This window comes from Euprymna scolopes, chromosome 10, assembly GCF_053919585.1.
Source record: "Euprymna scolopes isolate OS-2025 chromosome 10, ASM5391958v1, whole genome shotgun sequence".
In the NCBI taxonomy this organism is placed as follows: Eukaryota; Metazoa; Mollusca; class Cephalopoda; order Sepiida; family Sepiolidae; genus Euprymna; species Euprymna scolopes.
Window position 1 is genome coordinate 63,317,506 of NC_136491.1, and position 17,370 is coordinate 63,334,875.

Here is a 17,370-nt window from a genome sequence, read left to right on the forward strand (position 1 = left end):
TTTTTTTTTTCAAGTTAAATTCAACTTTCACAATATCTTTTTTATAATTTCACAATATCTTTTTTTTTAATAATAATAAATTGTTTTTTTTTTTTAATAAATTGTTGAAAGCACAAGATAGTTACAAAACACCTTTCCCTCTCCATGGTAAGAATGTCTGAAAAAAAATACAAATAAAAAAAGATATTATTTCAGCACATTACCAAAATGCGTTTGTACCGTGAATTTTCTTTAAAAAAAAAACAAATGTACTTTCACCTAACAATTTATAGTTTTAATAATAAAAAAGTTCATATTTTCTTATACAGAAACAACTGTTTATTTAAAAAAAACCAAAAAAAAACTGTGTGCTGCTAATTTTGTTAAAAAATGATTTTTACGACAAAGATTGTTTTGTTAATGTTCTTTAATTTTTATGTTTCAACTCAAAACGCAACTTCTGGAGATCAATTTGTTTTAAATTAAAAAATTGGGAAGATAAACAAATGAATTTAAATTTAAAAAATAGAGGATGTTTTTTTGTTCACTTATCGATTAGAGTCGTCAAATCATGGTGCATGAAGTAAAAACTGAATAGTCACGCAGAATCGGCTTATGAAAAATATTTTTATTTTATTTAATTTATAATTTGCAATATTAATTTATTTCAATAACATAAAAACATTCCTAGACTCTAAGGATAGACTGTCTGAAAATTCCAATTAAATTGGTAATGTAGAAATATCGTTTTATTGATAACAAACGAACCAAGAATTAGAGATTTTTATATATATATATATATATATATTAGCATTACAAGTTGATTTTTTTCTTTTTAGATAATTGTTATTTTATCAACTTGCATGAAAAGAGCTATGTAAAATATGCTTAAAATGATTTGAAATATGCAAATACCATAAGTAGTTCAAAAGTTATGAGAATTTTAAGTATCAAAATTTAGGCTTTTCCGTGGACATTTTTCTTTAGAAAAAGTGTGTTAAATTACGGACCTCAACATTTCAAGAAATTTGGTAATTTCGCCACCATTTATTCATTTTTTTTCAAGCTATTCTCATAAAACTTGGCAGTCTTATATAAAATTGTGTGCTCTTTCTGATTATGCAGTCAAATCTGATGTATCTCTTTACCATAAGCCATGAATTATAAATTCAGATATACAAATTTCAATTTTTTTTTAAACTGGCGCATGGTATCATTATCTATTTATGAACAAAACTAAGTATTATAGTAGTATTTGAATATAGCTTTACTGAGAGCAGACATTTTCCTGCCTCCTCACCAAAGGAGAGTTTAATCTTGGGTGTAGCCATTGAATGCCTAAAGAGCATTCATGGGCAGTATTTACTACTCCCCTCAAAGAAAAAAAAAATTGAGTAGACATGAATTAATCTCAGAAATAAATCAAAGAAAATTTTTCATATAGATTTTGGATTTCTGTAAAAGATGGAAATTCCCATAGTCGACCAGAATGTATGCATTTTGGGACCAGTCCAATTTTCAATTTTGTAAGTCCTCTCTATCTGGCTGAAGATATACCCCTATTTTCTGAGATGCAAGCATAAATCATAGTCTACATGAATCCTCAATGTAACTTTCACAGCACCAGGAATCCTGATAGGCAACAACTATATATTCACCAGTTGATAGTAAGTTTTGTCATTTCTATTCTGTTGTTTTACTGAAAATTCAATTATGTAAACAAAGAAATAAAATGCTAGGTTTTTACCTTGTTTCCACCTTAACATTTAAAATGATTACTTTTATAGGTTTTAGGGTATGCTGAAAACGAATATCGCATTTAAATTTTCTGCAAATAAGTAGTTTACTGGATATTAAGCAATGTCATTTCTTATGCTATCGCTGGTGACAATCTTGGTACGTGCAAGCGCGCAAACGCAACCCCGATAAATTATGCACAAACGCTCATACCAAGATGGCCACCAGCAATAACATAAGAAATGACATTGCTTAATATCCAGAAAGCTACTTATTTGCAGAAAATTTAAATGCGATATTCGTTTTCAACGTACCCAAAAACCTTTAAAGGTCTTAATTTTTAAAGAAAAATGTTAAGGTAAAAACAAGGTAAAAATTTACAAAATGCATCACAATGAAATTCTTTATCGAACCACCTAATTATTATTATTATTATTATTATTATTATTATTACTATTTAGATATCCTCAGTTAAAAAAAAACGGGTTTGTTTTACAGATTCGAAAAAATGGTCTTGACAATGAGTTAAAAATAAATTCAAGTTTCACAATATCTTTTTTATTTAATCGTTAGGTAAAAGTACAGAATAGTTAACAAAAAACACCTTTCCTTCCCCATGTTAAGAATGGGTTTCTAAATAATAATGATATTATTTCAGCATGGTAGCATAAGTGCACACATACCTTTTATTTGTTATATATATATATATATATATATATATTTTTTTTTTTTTTTTGACGACTAAAGAACACAATTCTACCTTAAGTACAAATAAGAAGTTAAACACATGTACTTAGTACATTTTGTTTTTTAACACTTTTAGTGCATGTTTTTAACGTAAAAGCGTTAAAAACAACAAAATAGTATTGTTTGGAAATCAAATTTTAAAAACTTGAAAATAATTTTTTTAAATTGACTCAGAATAAAAAATGATTAGTCTAGTAAGACAGTTTTCTATTTTTAAGAGAATACTTTTGTCAGCTCAGCACATGACGTGCTTAGTGACCGTTTTTCTGTAAGCGGATTTGATTTCTTTAAAAGACTAGCAGAGGTGGGGGTACCCGGCATTGCCCGAGTGTTTGGAGGTTTGTGTGCTTGGGCGGGGATGGGGGTCTTAATCAAAATATAAGAATAAGCGAAGTAAAAAAAACAAAAAAACAAAACAGAGAAACGAACGTTAAAACTTCTTTAAAAAATCTGAAAAATAAAGCGGGGGGGGGGGGGGTACCCGGGCGGTGGGGGTAATCAAAACATAAGAATAAGCGGAGTAAATATTTTTAAATATTAAATAAAGATTAAAAAATCGAAAAAAAAGCACAAAAAAACTAACGTAAGGCAAACGAATGATGGTAAAGGTAAAAATCGGAAAAACAAAAACAAAAAAGAAAACAGAAAAACGAACGTTAAAACTTCTTTAAAAAATCTGAAAAATAAAAACCAAAAAAAAAAAAAACATGTGAAAAATGGCTTAAGCCTGTTTCAATATTAAAATTTAAAAAATCGATGGGTACCCGGTGTTGCCCGGGTGTTTTTGGGTGTGTGTGGTCGGTCGGGGTGGGGGGGGTGTTAATGAAAACCTAAGAATTAGCGAAATAAAAAAAAAACAGAAAAACGAACGTTACATGAAAAATGGCTTAAATAACCCTGCTTCAATATTAAAATTAAAAAAATCGAAAAATAAAAAGAAGACATCTTACACCACGATTTGAACCCAAAACCTTTAGATAATGACCCAGCACTCTAACCAACTGACCTAACACGACGTACACAAAATTAGCTCATTTTTTAAAATCTTTAAACTAAATCAGGTTACGACATCATATGACGCATGCGTAGAAGCGACTTCGTTATGAGAGGACGTTTTTTGCTGACCCCCCGCCCCCTGTAGAAAAGTGCTGATTTCAGGGTGAAAATATTAACGTTTTTGGCCAATTTTTTGATATTTGTCGGGCGAATGTGAATTTTTGTTCTGTCTGTCAAAAGTTTTTAGCAGACACACAAACATACACACATACATACATTTTCGCTTTTATATATATAGATAGATAACATTTTAAAGAAAATTCTGCGCAATTATTAATTATCAAATATTTACATATTATACATGAAAATAATTCTGAAACTATTATCTATATGAAAATGGATGATATATGCCGATTTATCTTATCAATTTTGAAATATTCTTTGTCAACTTTGCTCGGTCATAATTTTGCTTCCTGTGGTCATAAAAATCAAAATCAAACACCAGTAGAGATGTTTATATATTCTGTAAAATTTCAGCCATATCCAATCAAATTTAACCCTGCGCATATGTATCCAAACATAATGTATAAAATGTAAACATTGAAAAAAATGTTTCCCTTTTTGTTGTTGTCATTTTTTACTGTTTTTTTTTTCATTTTTAACTTGAGCATAAAAACATTGAACGCATAAAAGAAAAATAAATTAACAACATTAGAATGCTTATTTTATTCTCTTTTCATCAATGTAATTCTTTTAAAAACTGACTAACAAATAAAAAAGATATGACATTAGGTATGTAATATTGCCGATGTCCACGAAAATACAGCATACGCTTGTAATGCTATATATATATATATATATAGAAAGAGAGAGAGGGAGAGATGGGGTGATAGATACATATTTCAACATATAAGTATTTTCCAGTAAATCTTAATAAAAATTTGGTCAATTTTTTTCATTACAATAGATCTGTAAAGTTAAGGAGCCTTACCGCTTTCTAGGGCCCTGTGGACCCTATAGAACTTTCACCCCTCCGCCATTGTGGGATCTGTGGAGGTTTTAAGCATGGTTTTGTTGGTGATAGTGAGGTGGGGAATCTGCAGCATCAGTCCTATCCCCATGATTTATACATGATCTGAGGCCTTGTTGGGTTAATGTCATGGCTTTTTGGGTATACACACGGTTAAAGGCATTCAGAATTTGTTACAAGTATACTTCCAAGATGGATACCAAGATGGATACCATACAATTGTCATTAACATACTGGAATTCCATCAGGGATGTGACTGAGGTTTTGTTTTTCAACCTCAGGCGAGAGAAATTGAAAGCTGATCTGTTTGTCCTATAGATGATGTTGAGTCCAGAGTGAAGGTTGTTTTTGACTATGTTACAAACATGATAAAGAATGTTGTTGAGATACGATTAAGTCTGGGGCCCTTCAAGGATTTGACTGCCTCCTTGACTTTGTTGTTGGGTCTCCCTTGCTTTGTTCTTCCATCAATTGTTTTTAAGAGTGCATGTGGCTTCTTGGATGGCAGACTTGCATTCTCCGTACTATTGTTTTTTTTTTTTTTTTTTTTTTTTTTTTTTTTTTTTTTTACACAGTGATCACCACTTATCAAGGCCCGGAAGCCACTCAGGGATAAGGGTTATTGCAAGTACATTAATTTAGTGAGGAGATTTGCTGAAGTGTTTACTTAAGGGGGCGGTTCATTAGGAATTTGTTAACATTGGATTTGAAGACATCCAAGTTGTAGTCCGGAGGGAAGCAGGCAGACGGAACAGAGTTTCACAGACGTGCAGTTCTAGGAAAGAAGCTTTGTTCATGGAATCCGCGTTTTGATTTAGGCACAGATAAAGAGTGGGGGAAATTTTTCACAGTGGATTCAGCTAGACGGGTGTTTTTCGTGAAAGATTGGCGAGGGGGGACCAGAGACTGGAGTTCAGACGAGCATCTGCCATGGAAATAACGATAAAACAAGGACAGGCTCGCAACGTCTCTTCTGTGGGAGAGAGGTTGCAGGGTAGAGAAAAGGGCATCCCCCACTAAGCCACGAAGTCTATTTTGTACTCTGTCAAGGCAGGATAGGCTGTTTTTAGCAGCTCCTGCCCAGATATGGCAACAGTATTCCATCCTTGGACGTACTTGGCTTTTATATAGATAGAGAATTGCATCAGTAGTGAGATATCTTCTGGAGCGGTAGAAGGATCCCACCATCTTTCCAGAAACCTTGGCAACAGACTTGATGTACGTGTTCCATTTCAGATCAGGAGTAAAGGTCAAACCCAGAAGCTTGTCAAAACACGGAGCCTCACCCAGACGTTTCTTTTTAATTGACCGTGAATCATTCAGATGAGTGTGGAAGCTTTTTGTTTTATCATTAACGAGTGCTCTTCATTGTTGCCATCAAACCAGTCCTGATGTTTCTTGGTTTGAAAGTCAGGATTTCATCGCATGATGATGGCTGGTTGGGAAAGTATGTCGTGCAGATTTTGATGAAAGTTTTGAAGGTACGAGTGTTGGGGCATACACAGAGATAACAGTAGCATGTTGGTTGTGGATGAGTTCAATTCTTAGAGTCATGAGTCACTTGTTGATTCTGACTGGTTATTCTTTCAGTTTGGGGAGAAGACTATTTCGAATGGTAAAAGCAATTACATTGATTCGCGGTTGTTCCAGGTCCTTTCAGAAGAAAGTAAACTGTCCCTGTTCTTCTCTCATTTGCTCACACCTATTTTCACAAATTCATGTGCTATTTCCAATGGCATGAGGATCCAAGATGACTAGAGTATATATAGGTATGTTGCAGCCCTCAACCGCCATCCTAACTGTTGGGTTTTGAGAGCTTCTTCCACCCAGGAGCACTGTTGGGGACTTGTCATCAGAGTGTCATAGCTTAGCCTACCAATCAAGGTAGTGTATCATAGTGTGGCTGGGATTTTGCTACCTCCCTTCTGCATCAGCAAGAAGTAGGCAGGCACCTAAGTGCCTATCTTAGGCATATGTGTGGTCTAGCTATTACACTACTCTACAATCATGTTAGGATACGACTGTGCAACACAAAAAAGTACTTCCACTAGATATACCTTACTCAACAATATATTTATTGTGGTATGAGTAAGAATTTCTAAAACATATTTCACACAACTTGCACATCCGGCTTTTAAATGAAATTAAATTAAATAAAAACTTCATTCTCAATGCAATTCATATAAATCAGCAGGTTTTGTTGCCACCAGTTTCTCCAAATAGAATAAAGTACTACTAGAAGTGATGATGTAAAGGTTGCTAACATTTCTAGTGAAAGTAGCATTATGGATATAGCATAATGAAGGTATCATACATTGACTTGGATAGGATTTTTTTTCCAAAATATTTGGCATAAAATGTGATGTCATTAATAAATATAGCCATCTCAGTATCATCAGAGTGATCGTTTGTAAGGTTAGAAATAATAAAGGTCTAAGAATCGACCCCCTGAGTTACAGCCACATTAATTTCATGTTGTTTGGTTATCAAGAACAACCTAGATGTTTTTTTTCTCCAAGAAGGATCTGATTATCTCTAGAATAATTAATAAAACAAAGTCAATTTTTCCCATCTCTAACAAGACATTATAGGAAAAGAAACATTGGTGCCACACATTAATCCAAAATCGACACGCTACCTGCCACTACTTAATGTGTTTTTTGAGGTTATTATCAATTGGTTTGATTCATTTTACTAAATTCTTACAATAATTCTGAGCAGAATTGATCCCTTAAACAAGTCATACCTAGAGGTGGTAGTAAGATACTTCCCCCCTATTGTTATGTTCTCCTCCTATCCCAGTTTACATCGCTACCAAATATTTCAAGGGGTTCAATTATTACACACATTTGTGATTATTTAATTTTATAAACATTATTAACATAAAGATGAAACTAAATTTCAGTATGGCTTCCCTGCTTACTTTGACAAAAAACATAGAAACTCTGCTTACAACATAGACTTTCAACCTGCTTACCATGAATAGATCTATTAGTTTCTTTTAAAGAGACACTATAAAACTGTTCATTTTCATTGAATAAATCACTTTCCAACAGTGATCGACAATGATCGAGTGTTTTAGAGGTGTAAACCTGCACTGGACTGCATTTGTTGAATCCCAGCTCACGGGACCATAGATGCAACCCAGCAGGGCTAGGGTGTACACACGGGCAAGAAAATGTGCACTAACCTTAAATCCTTGTGATTACATTCTTGGCTCTGTCTAGTGGTGGATCCCCTCAAAATGTAACCAGATGCTTACTGGTTATTGGAAACTACCGTTCAGCTGCTCAGAGCACGCAAAACGTGCATGATCCTAAGTCCATGTGGCAACACTTTTAATTTTAGGTGGCCGTTCGTTGTCAGATGCTGCAGTTTGGAGTTCCTCCTGCAGATGCCCTGATGAATGGCTGGTCTATTCCCTCCTTCGGTGCAGTCCAAGCTGGTTGTGGTACCGGTACTGTAATAAACCATATTTCAAATCAACAATCCAAAAATAACTCATTTTTTATGAATAAAAATAATTATTGCCTAAAATAATTTTCGATACAACTTGTACACAAAGAAGCATTGGTTAATTTTAGCGCTTCTCCTGGATTTAAGAAAAAGAAAATGTTTCTGAATGCAGAATCTTTCAACTGAACTTAAACTCTTCAATTAGTTTTCTTGGTCAGAGGAGGAAAGTCATTCTTTTCACTTTACTCTTTTGAGGGCTGCCAGCCTTCAGTGCCAGCAAACGAAGTCGTCCCTATTTCTAAAAACACAATAGTTTTTATTAAACTCTAATTCTAACCACCCATCTCTTTGAGATCATTCTGTTTCCCTCTCTTTCATTTGAAGATTACCCGTTCTCTTTTTCTCTGCATCTCCTTTTCCTTCTGTATCTTAACCATATCCCTCTTCAATTCCCTTTTCCCCTTTTCTCCCTTTCTAACTCATTTTCCAAAGAAACTGGCTTATCAGTTATGCCCCCCCCACCCATCTTTCTCTCTCTATGCCCCGCTGCCTCACTCCTTTCCCCTCTCTCCCTCTTCTTGTCTCTCCTTTCCAACCAAATATGTGCTTAAGACAATAATTTATTCATTTGTTTGTCTATTTACTCTTTATATATTCTAACGGTTGTTTGCAACGACCAATCCTTATTTTTCTCTGACTGATAGTTTATCATTGTCTTATGACTGCCTGGTGACTGCCTGGGTGGTCAGTCATTTAGACATCTAAAATATGGAAGACTGAATAGATTTCTCCTCTGATTCATAGTTTTTAAAAAGTTCTTGGCGACACAGTCTAGTTTTTAAATCTAAATTCTGTATAACTGTCTGGCTTCATTAGTTATTTAAAATCGAATTTTACCAAACCCAACTAGAAAAACAATCTCCTTCACTAGTTCTCTTGTTCTAAAGAAATCTCATTATCAGGTTTATATTTTCCTTTCATTGAAACATATTATTTTTTCGATGGACAGAATTTTATGAACATTTGTTTTTCTTAACCAAGTGTCAGCTTTACCCCCCCCCTTAACCATACCTCATCCTCATCTATCTGAGGAAGGTTCCTGGCGTCACCCAGGACCTTGCTAGAGAGGCAGCCTGTGCCCACCAAACACCTCAAAATGCCTGAAAACACCACTATACACCAGTGATTATCAGTGCTCACCAATTTCGTTTTGCAATTAAATTTAGGCTGATATTTATCATGGCCACCACTGACTAATAGTGACCATCATAAACTGACTGTAACAGTTGTAGAGGCAAGAAACTACTCTAAAACAACACTAATCGCCAGTAACCACTGGCACTAACAATGACAGCTAGTGGATTCCACTAGTTACCACTGCCAGACAATTCACAACAGTGGAAGCCAGATGATTTTATTTTGGCCACTGCCCACAATTTTCCAGAGCCGACAGTGGCTTCCACTAACAACCATCATCATCTCTCTGTGCTAATATTTTTTTTTAACTGTTTATCCATAGTCAGTAAATTACATAACTTTCATATGATAATGCACTAGATAATCATAGGTTAATTTGTTTTTGGGTGGGGGATCAGTTCTGGCTTTGGGTCATATTTCCACTGGACAATGCTGATACATGAGTCCTGCTAGTATTAAATATTTTCCTATTAATATTGTACAATTTGATTTTCATGAAAAGTCCTTCATGCCAAATCTTATCAAAGACCTTGGATATATCGAAGTTGACTATCTCTAGCTTCTCCTACCTTGTCCAGTGGTATGGTATATGTGTTCATGAATGATTATAAGGATATATTCAGTAAAACAGGCTTGCCTATATCCATACTTACTATCAGAAAGAAGTTTAACATTTACAAAGTGGTGCTCTATCGCTAGATTGATTAACAAGTCAAAGATTTTAGTGAAGAGAGGCAGAAGACTCATGAGGCGATAATTGAGTAAACAAGTTCTTTTACCAGAATTCTTGATTACTAGTACCATAGATAATTTTTCAGCTATCAAGGAAGCAGAATTCGGCTTGACATTTGTTGCAGTATTTGAAGAGAACAGAGGCTAGTTAACAAGCCATTTCTTTATTAGTATAGTAGCGATAAAATCAGGTTCAGACATCTTTGAGATGTCTAGGTTTTCATGATATCACAGATACGGAAAGGGTGATCAGATCAATGAGTGAAGCTTCTGTCTGCAAAGGGAAATTTTGGAGGGAGTTGTTTGTGGGGTCTAAAGTGGAGTTTGAGATGAATCAGTTCAGTTTTCTCAGTTGCTGTGCAGGCGACATCATGGTTATTAGTGAGGGAATTGTTGATTGCTCATTATTCACCACACTATTATAAATTTTCCAAAAATCACAAGGTCCTAATTTCTGCAACTCAATGCGTTTTTTATTTATTTTGGTATATACATTTTGGTACAAATAATAATAGCAATGATTTCTAGTTTCTATAAATTTGTAGTGTGATATTCATTAATTTGCATATCAATAAATTAGCTGTCCTAAAAAGATGTTATAAAATCATTGTAAGACAGAAGGTAGGGTAATGGTTGGCAGCAAATAAAAGAAGACAAAAAAATGTTATGAGCGTATTGTTAATTATTTTTGTTTTAATTTTGAGGTGACAAGCTATTTCGGCAGAAATATAAAGTTGATGCAACCAATACAAGAGTCGAATTTTGTGAAAATTTGTTATGAAATGGAGAGATTAAAATATGATTCAGGTTTGACTTTACAAAAAACGTTGTTGTCATGCAATTGAATGATTCGAAAAATTATTCGGGTCAGACTTTATGAAAAATGTCATCGTTGTGAAATGGAGAGATTAAAATACAATTTGAGCTGGACTTTTTTTTTTTTTTAGAATTGGTGTTGTGTCAGAAAGTTATATCTAGCCATGTTTGAAGAACTAGTTGTGTCTAGCCATGTAGTGAGTGCTAGCTGTGTCTGTGCAGTGAGTGTTAGCTGTGTTTAGCTATGTAGTGAGTGCTAGCTGTGTTTAGTGTGTTTGAAACCCTGGGAATGTGAGTACTGATCTGAGCATGGGTTTATATCAAATGATCTTTAAGGATCATGAGGGAGTGTAGTTTGATATCCATTGATTTGTGTATCAATGAATTAGCTACTCTATAAAGACTTCATAAAACGACTGTAGGAGAGAGGACAGGAGAGTGGTTGGCAGCAAATGGAACAAGACAAATATAAAATGTCATGAGAATGCTGTCAATTATTTTTTTTTTCTAATGAAATTACAGAATTTTTGCCTATTTGTATCTGACATATGGCAGCTGAATCAGTGGAACACTTTACTGCTTTTGCACAATGGCAGCTGCACAGATTGGGGTGAGCCATTGGAGAGAGTGGGGCTTGTTATACTATTTCCATGTGGGAACAATTACTTCAATGCCTACTTTGCTTCATTCATGCACTCAGAGAGAGAAAATATTTTACTCCATGAATTTGAGCTAGTGTGTGCACTGGTCATAGGTTACATCACAGCAAACAGTCCAAGACTATTATGTTTGTTGTATTGGTATTTGTACACTGACTTACAAGGCCACTAGGACTGCATTTTACATACTTTCATCTATCCTTCAGTTGAGAATATCCTCCATATGTAGACCTCTAGAAATGCAATATATGTTAAAAATGACTTCTTACTGCCAAAGTTTAAGAGTCATTCATTATTTTAGTCTGCCAATGCTATCATTGTTTTTTTTTCTTTTTCTAGGCAAGATCAAGCTGAGCATTTCATGGACAAAATTGTTTTCTTCCAGTTGGATAGTGACTATTGAAGATTTATATGTACTGGCAGGACCAGTCATTGACAGACCTTATGACTTAATTAAAGAAAAATTGCATGAAAATGCTGCAAAACAAAAAATCTTGGAAGCATTTGAACTATCCACCGTGAAAAAAGTTGGTAGGTTACTCTTTTAATTTTTATGCATTCATACATTTTATTATTATAATTCATACATTTTAATTGTTATCTGATTTATAAACTTATTTTTATTATTGTATCTTCAATGATTGTTCTACATATTGTTTTCTTAGTTGGTGCTGTTGAACAAGCTCCTGGGTTTTTGGAAAAACTTACTCCATATGTTGTCAACAACATTCAGGTAAATTATTTCATCTTAAATTAAACCTGATTTTATTTGAGTTGGATGTTCCTTATTTACTATATTTTTAATTATTGACATATGATATGAGAAATGCAAGTCTTGTCTTAAAATTTACTCTATACACCTATTCTCACCTACCAATTTACACCTGAAAATGGGAAAAATTATAATTTCATATAGAAACTAAAGCAAGAAGGAAATAAACAGTGGATGCCTAAATCTTTTTCTGATCAAAGATTTCACCAGAAAATGACTGCTATTGGCGATATGCCTTACCACAAAACTGGTATCAGACTAATTTCTTTGATCAATTGTTTAAGCAAAACTATTGAGAGGGTGAAAAAGTATAGATTGATTGATTTGGTATTTGGAATACCAATTGACAATGTGTCTTCTATAATTAAATAACCACAACCAATTATTGTTCTGCCAAGAAACAGCTGTAAGGGAGGGATTTATTAAGAAGGAACATCTATATCTTACAGATACGATGTGGAAATATGGCATTATGGTAGAAAATATTGCGACCTTACACAAGACTACAGACTGTCTAACTAAACATCGGAACTATTGTCAACCTTTCTTTGTATTTACTTTTTTTGTACAATATATTCTTTCTACTTAAAACCCTGATATTTACGTCTTAATGACCCTTTCCAGAGACATAAAAGTAAGATATAAAAATTTAATTTAAATTGAATCTTAAATTTATTTTTTGTTATGTACACTTAAAAAAATTCTATCTATTATTTAGCAATTAATGGTATAGATATATAATTTTCAACTATTTTTTTTTAAAGTGCAACAAATATACACAACATAAAATAAATTCATGATAATTTTTAGATTCAATTTAAATTAAATTTTCATACCTTACTTTTTAAAGTTTATAAAAGTGCACTTTGAAAATTGGTAAATGTTAAATTAAATCTTAATTTTTAAAGTTTATAAAAAATATTTCATTCAACCATTTTCATGCCTTGCAAGAAATGCTTTTCTGATTTTTATCTCATTTTTAAGACTATATTTCAATTAATTTTTGATTTAAATAACAAAATGCTTTTGCATGCCTGTAACAAGTTGAAATTATTTTTTGTTTCATTATTCTATTTTGATGATTTAAAACAAAAAAGTGAAATAGAACAGAATATACAATTAAATCTACTCTTTTGTCGTTCCCCTTCTTCTTCTATTTCCCCTTTGTATCTCTATCTTCCTATTCTCTATCTCAGCTTCTTTCTCTCTACTGGTGCTACCAGATCAGGCTGTCTACTGACTTCCTGAGATGAAACGCACCTACATAGATGTCTTTGTTTTTTTATTCCCTTTTGCAAAACTTAGTCATGTTCTGCGAAAACAAAAACAAAAACAACATTCTCCTCCCCTTCCCCTCCCTCGTTTTCTTTTTCCTTCACCTCCTCACCCCCCTTTTTTTTTTTTTTTTTTTTTTTTTTTTGCCTAGTTGGTAGGGCGATAGAACATACCAACTGCCCCCCTGCAGAGGGTAAAAATCCTTCAATGGGACCACCAGTTGACCGTTGGTGGCAACCCGTAATGCATTAAGAACGGGATCCTGGTGGTTGAGTGGAACATGCCTAGGAAATAATAACATGATACTACAACACACCACTTTGGCCCTTACTAGGCTAGACGGGAGGTTGGATAGGCCCGATCCAATCAATCGGTTGGTCATGACAAGCACTAATTCAGACAATCCAAACAAAAACACACTAACACTCAACATAAACAATAAACTGAGTTAATAAGCGATGGCTGAAGGGTCAATCAAGCTGGGAAAAAGGTAACCATCAGGAATAATAAAAATACAGGGAAATCCCATACTTGGGTGGGCATAACCATATATTGTGAATGCTTGGAAACCTCCCCATGTTTGAGTATACCAGCTATGTAGCCCTGGAGAACCGAGGCGAATGGGATTTACCCCCTCATAGTTCTTCCCCATAAGGGGCTCCGAGGAGGGTGGGGAGCATGGCTGATGAATTTTTCAAAAATTATTATGAATGCCAAAAAATCCAAGAGACCACACACAGAAATAGACTCTGACAGCGACAATGAAGATACAAACTTTCCAAGATTCATCGTGCTAGAAGCAACGTCTAATATACCGTTAACTAAAATGTCACCCTTCATTATCCAAAAGGTAATATCAAGCAAAATAACACCTAAAAATGTCAAAAAATTAAGGAATGGTACCATATTGGTAGAAGTACAAAATAAAAAACAGGCCAAAACTCTACTTCAACTACAAAAATTGCATGAAACAAACATCAAAGCTTATCCACACCAAACACTAAACTACTCCAAAGGAGTCATAAAAAACCAGGAAATCTCCGTCTGCACAACAGAAGAAATCAAAACAGAACTAAAAAACCAAGGGGTCACAGATGTAAAAAGAATCACATTTAAAAAAAAAGGAGAGGTAATATATACAAACACTTATATATTAACATTCAATTATCCTCAAATACCAGAGACCATCAATATAGGTTATGAAAGAACGAAAATAGAACAATACATTCCAAAACCTTTACAATGCTACAACTGCCAAAAGTTTGGACATAATAAAGACCAATGTCTAAGATTCTTCACATGTGGAAACTGCAGTGAAAAAAACCCAGACCACGATGAAGAAGACTGTCCAAATAAAACCAAATGCACAAACTGTCAAGAAGAGCACCACTCTCACTCAAAACAGTGCAAAATATATAAGCAAGAGAAGGAAATAATAACAATCAAATATCAAAAAAATATAACCTTCCAAGAAGCCCGCAAAGAAGTCACAAATCGCACCAAAAACTCATATGCCACAATAACCCAACAAGCAAACAAAATGTACAACTACAATGAACTAAACCTTGCTCCAGAAATTGCAAACCTAGCAAAAGAACTAAAGAACATACTTGAAGAATTAAAATCTTTTTTATCAGAACTGAAAATAAATTCTAACAGCCAAATAAAAGTCAGAAACGAACAACCCAGTATAAAAGAAAACGAAACAAAGGAAATCAGAAAAACTTCCATCAATATTGAGGAATCAATCTCTAAAGAAATGAAACCTCCTCAATTATCAAAACGTGAAAGATCCAAGTCACTAACAAGGACAAAAACAGATGTTAAAAATAAACACACAACAACAGAAAAAATGGAAATAGAACAGAACAACAAAAAAACTACCCCCCAAAAACAAAATGACAAACAAAAAACAGAATTAGTATTAATTGAAAATGAAAATAAATTTGAACTAGTTGAAACTGGTAGCCAAAAAAGACAGTCAAGACAAAGTAAATCTAAAAGTCCCAGACCAAAACCCAAAAAAAGCCTCTCACCAGAAACAAGAAACAGACCATCCACTTCCAAAAGAAACACCCAAACTAACATCGAAACTATGGACGTAGACATAAACACCAACAGTCCAAAACCAAAAGAAAATATAAACCATGACTAACAAAATCCTACAGTGGAACATAAGAGGATTAAAAATTAATATCGAAGAAATGCAAATACTTATCAAATCCTTATGTCCTGCAATAATTTGCCTACAGGAAACACACTTAAAAGAAAATGACAAAATTAACATAAAACACTACTCAATATACAACCACATAAACAAATTATCATGCAAAGCCACCGGTGGATCATCAATACTGATAAACGAAAACATTCCACACAGCAAAGTGAACTTAAAAACAAATATGCAAGCTGTTGCAATAACTGCAACACTACACAAAACAGTAACCCTATGCTCACTCTATATACCACCAAATGAAACAATAAACGAAACAGAATTAAACAATATAATCAAACAACTACCTAAACCTTTTCTACTGTTGGGAGACTTCAATAGTCACAATATATGGTGGGGCAGTAAAAAAAACAACAAAAGAGGCCAAACCATAGAAAAAATAATTAACCAAAATGATCTATGCCTACTCAACAACAAAGAGAATACATATATGCACCCACCAACGGGAACCCTATCAGCAATCGATATAACACTATGTGACCCAACTATATACATGGATTATAGCTGGAGAACACATAAGGATACATGCGGAAGTGACCACTTCCCAATCATAATAGAAAACGAGAATCCCAAGCCAGAAGACAAAACACCCCGCTGGAATTTACAAAAGGCAAATTGGGAAAATTTCCAAAATACATGTCAATACAGATTAATACCTGAAGCGAATCCTGACTTAGAACACATCACATATTTCAGCAACACCCTACTCACAATAGCCGAGGAGAACATACCAAAAAGTTCCACTACTACAAAATATAACAAACCCTGGTACAATAAAGAATGCAAAGAAGCTATAAGAGCCAGACGTGCAAACCTAAGGAAATTCAAAAACAGTCCAACGAAAGAAAATTTGGACACCTATAAAAACAGCAAAGCCAAAGCACGGAAAACTATCAAAGAATCAAAACGGAACTCGTGGAAAGACTATGTAACAAAAATTAATCAAAACACAAAACCCAAAAAAGTATGGGAGATGGTCAGAAAAATAGCAGGAAAAAATACAAAGAACCCTATTAAACACCTTATATGCGACAACACAAAGATTACCGACAAACAAAATATCGCAAATAAATTAGCAGAACAATTCTCAATGAACTCATCATCAAAAAACCAAAATAAAAAATTCCAAGCTATAAAGAAAAATGAAGAAAAAATAAAAATAAACTTCAAATCAAAAAATGAAGAAAACTACAATCAATTATTCAACAGTGCAGAACTAGAGGAGGCAATAAACAAATCTCCCGATACAGCAGTCGGCCCCGACGAGATCCATTATCAATTCCTCAAAAAACTACCAAAACCATCACTGGACTACTTATTACAAATTTACAATGAGATATGGATAACTAACAACATTCCAAAAAACTGGAAGCAGGCAACAGTAATCCCAATACCCAAACCAAAAAAAGACCATACAAACCCAACAAACTACCGACCCATTGCACTAACTAGTTGTTTGTGCAAAACTTTTGAGAGAATGATTAACGAAAGGTTAAATTGGTACTTGGAAAGCAAAAATCTAATTACAGAAAGCCAGTCGGGTTTCAGGAAAAATAGAAGCCCCACCGATCACTTAATAAAACTGGAAACACGCATAAGAGAAGCATTTGCAAAAAAAGAACATCTAATAGCAATTTTTTTTGACATGCAAAAGGCGTATGACACCGCTTGGAAATACGGAATCCAAAAAGACCTGTATGAACTAGAACTTAGGGGTAGAATGCCAGAAATTATCAGAAAT

At 33.9% G+C, this 17,370-nt stretch overlaps 1 protein-coding gene across 5 annotated transcripts in view; it reads left to right on the top strand.

Annotated features, from left to right (window-relative positions):
- Positions 1-17,370, top strand: part of LOC145286018 (intermembrane lipid transfer protein VPS13A-like) — a 965,259-nt gene that overhangs the window by 139,576 nt on the left and 808,313 nt on the right. For all 5 annotated transcript variants that reach the window (XM_080134633.1, XM_080134635.1, XM_080134636.1 and 2 more), the window contains exons 5-6: positions 11,689-11,880; positions 12,015-12,082. In XM_080134633.1, coding sequence (XP_079990759.1) covers positions 11,689-11,880; positions 12,015-12,082 — 260 coding nt within the window. The remainder of the gene's footprint in view (positions 1-11,688; positions 11,881-12,014; positions 12,083-17,370) is intronic.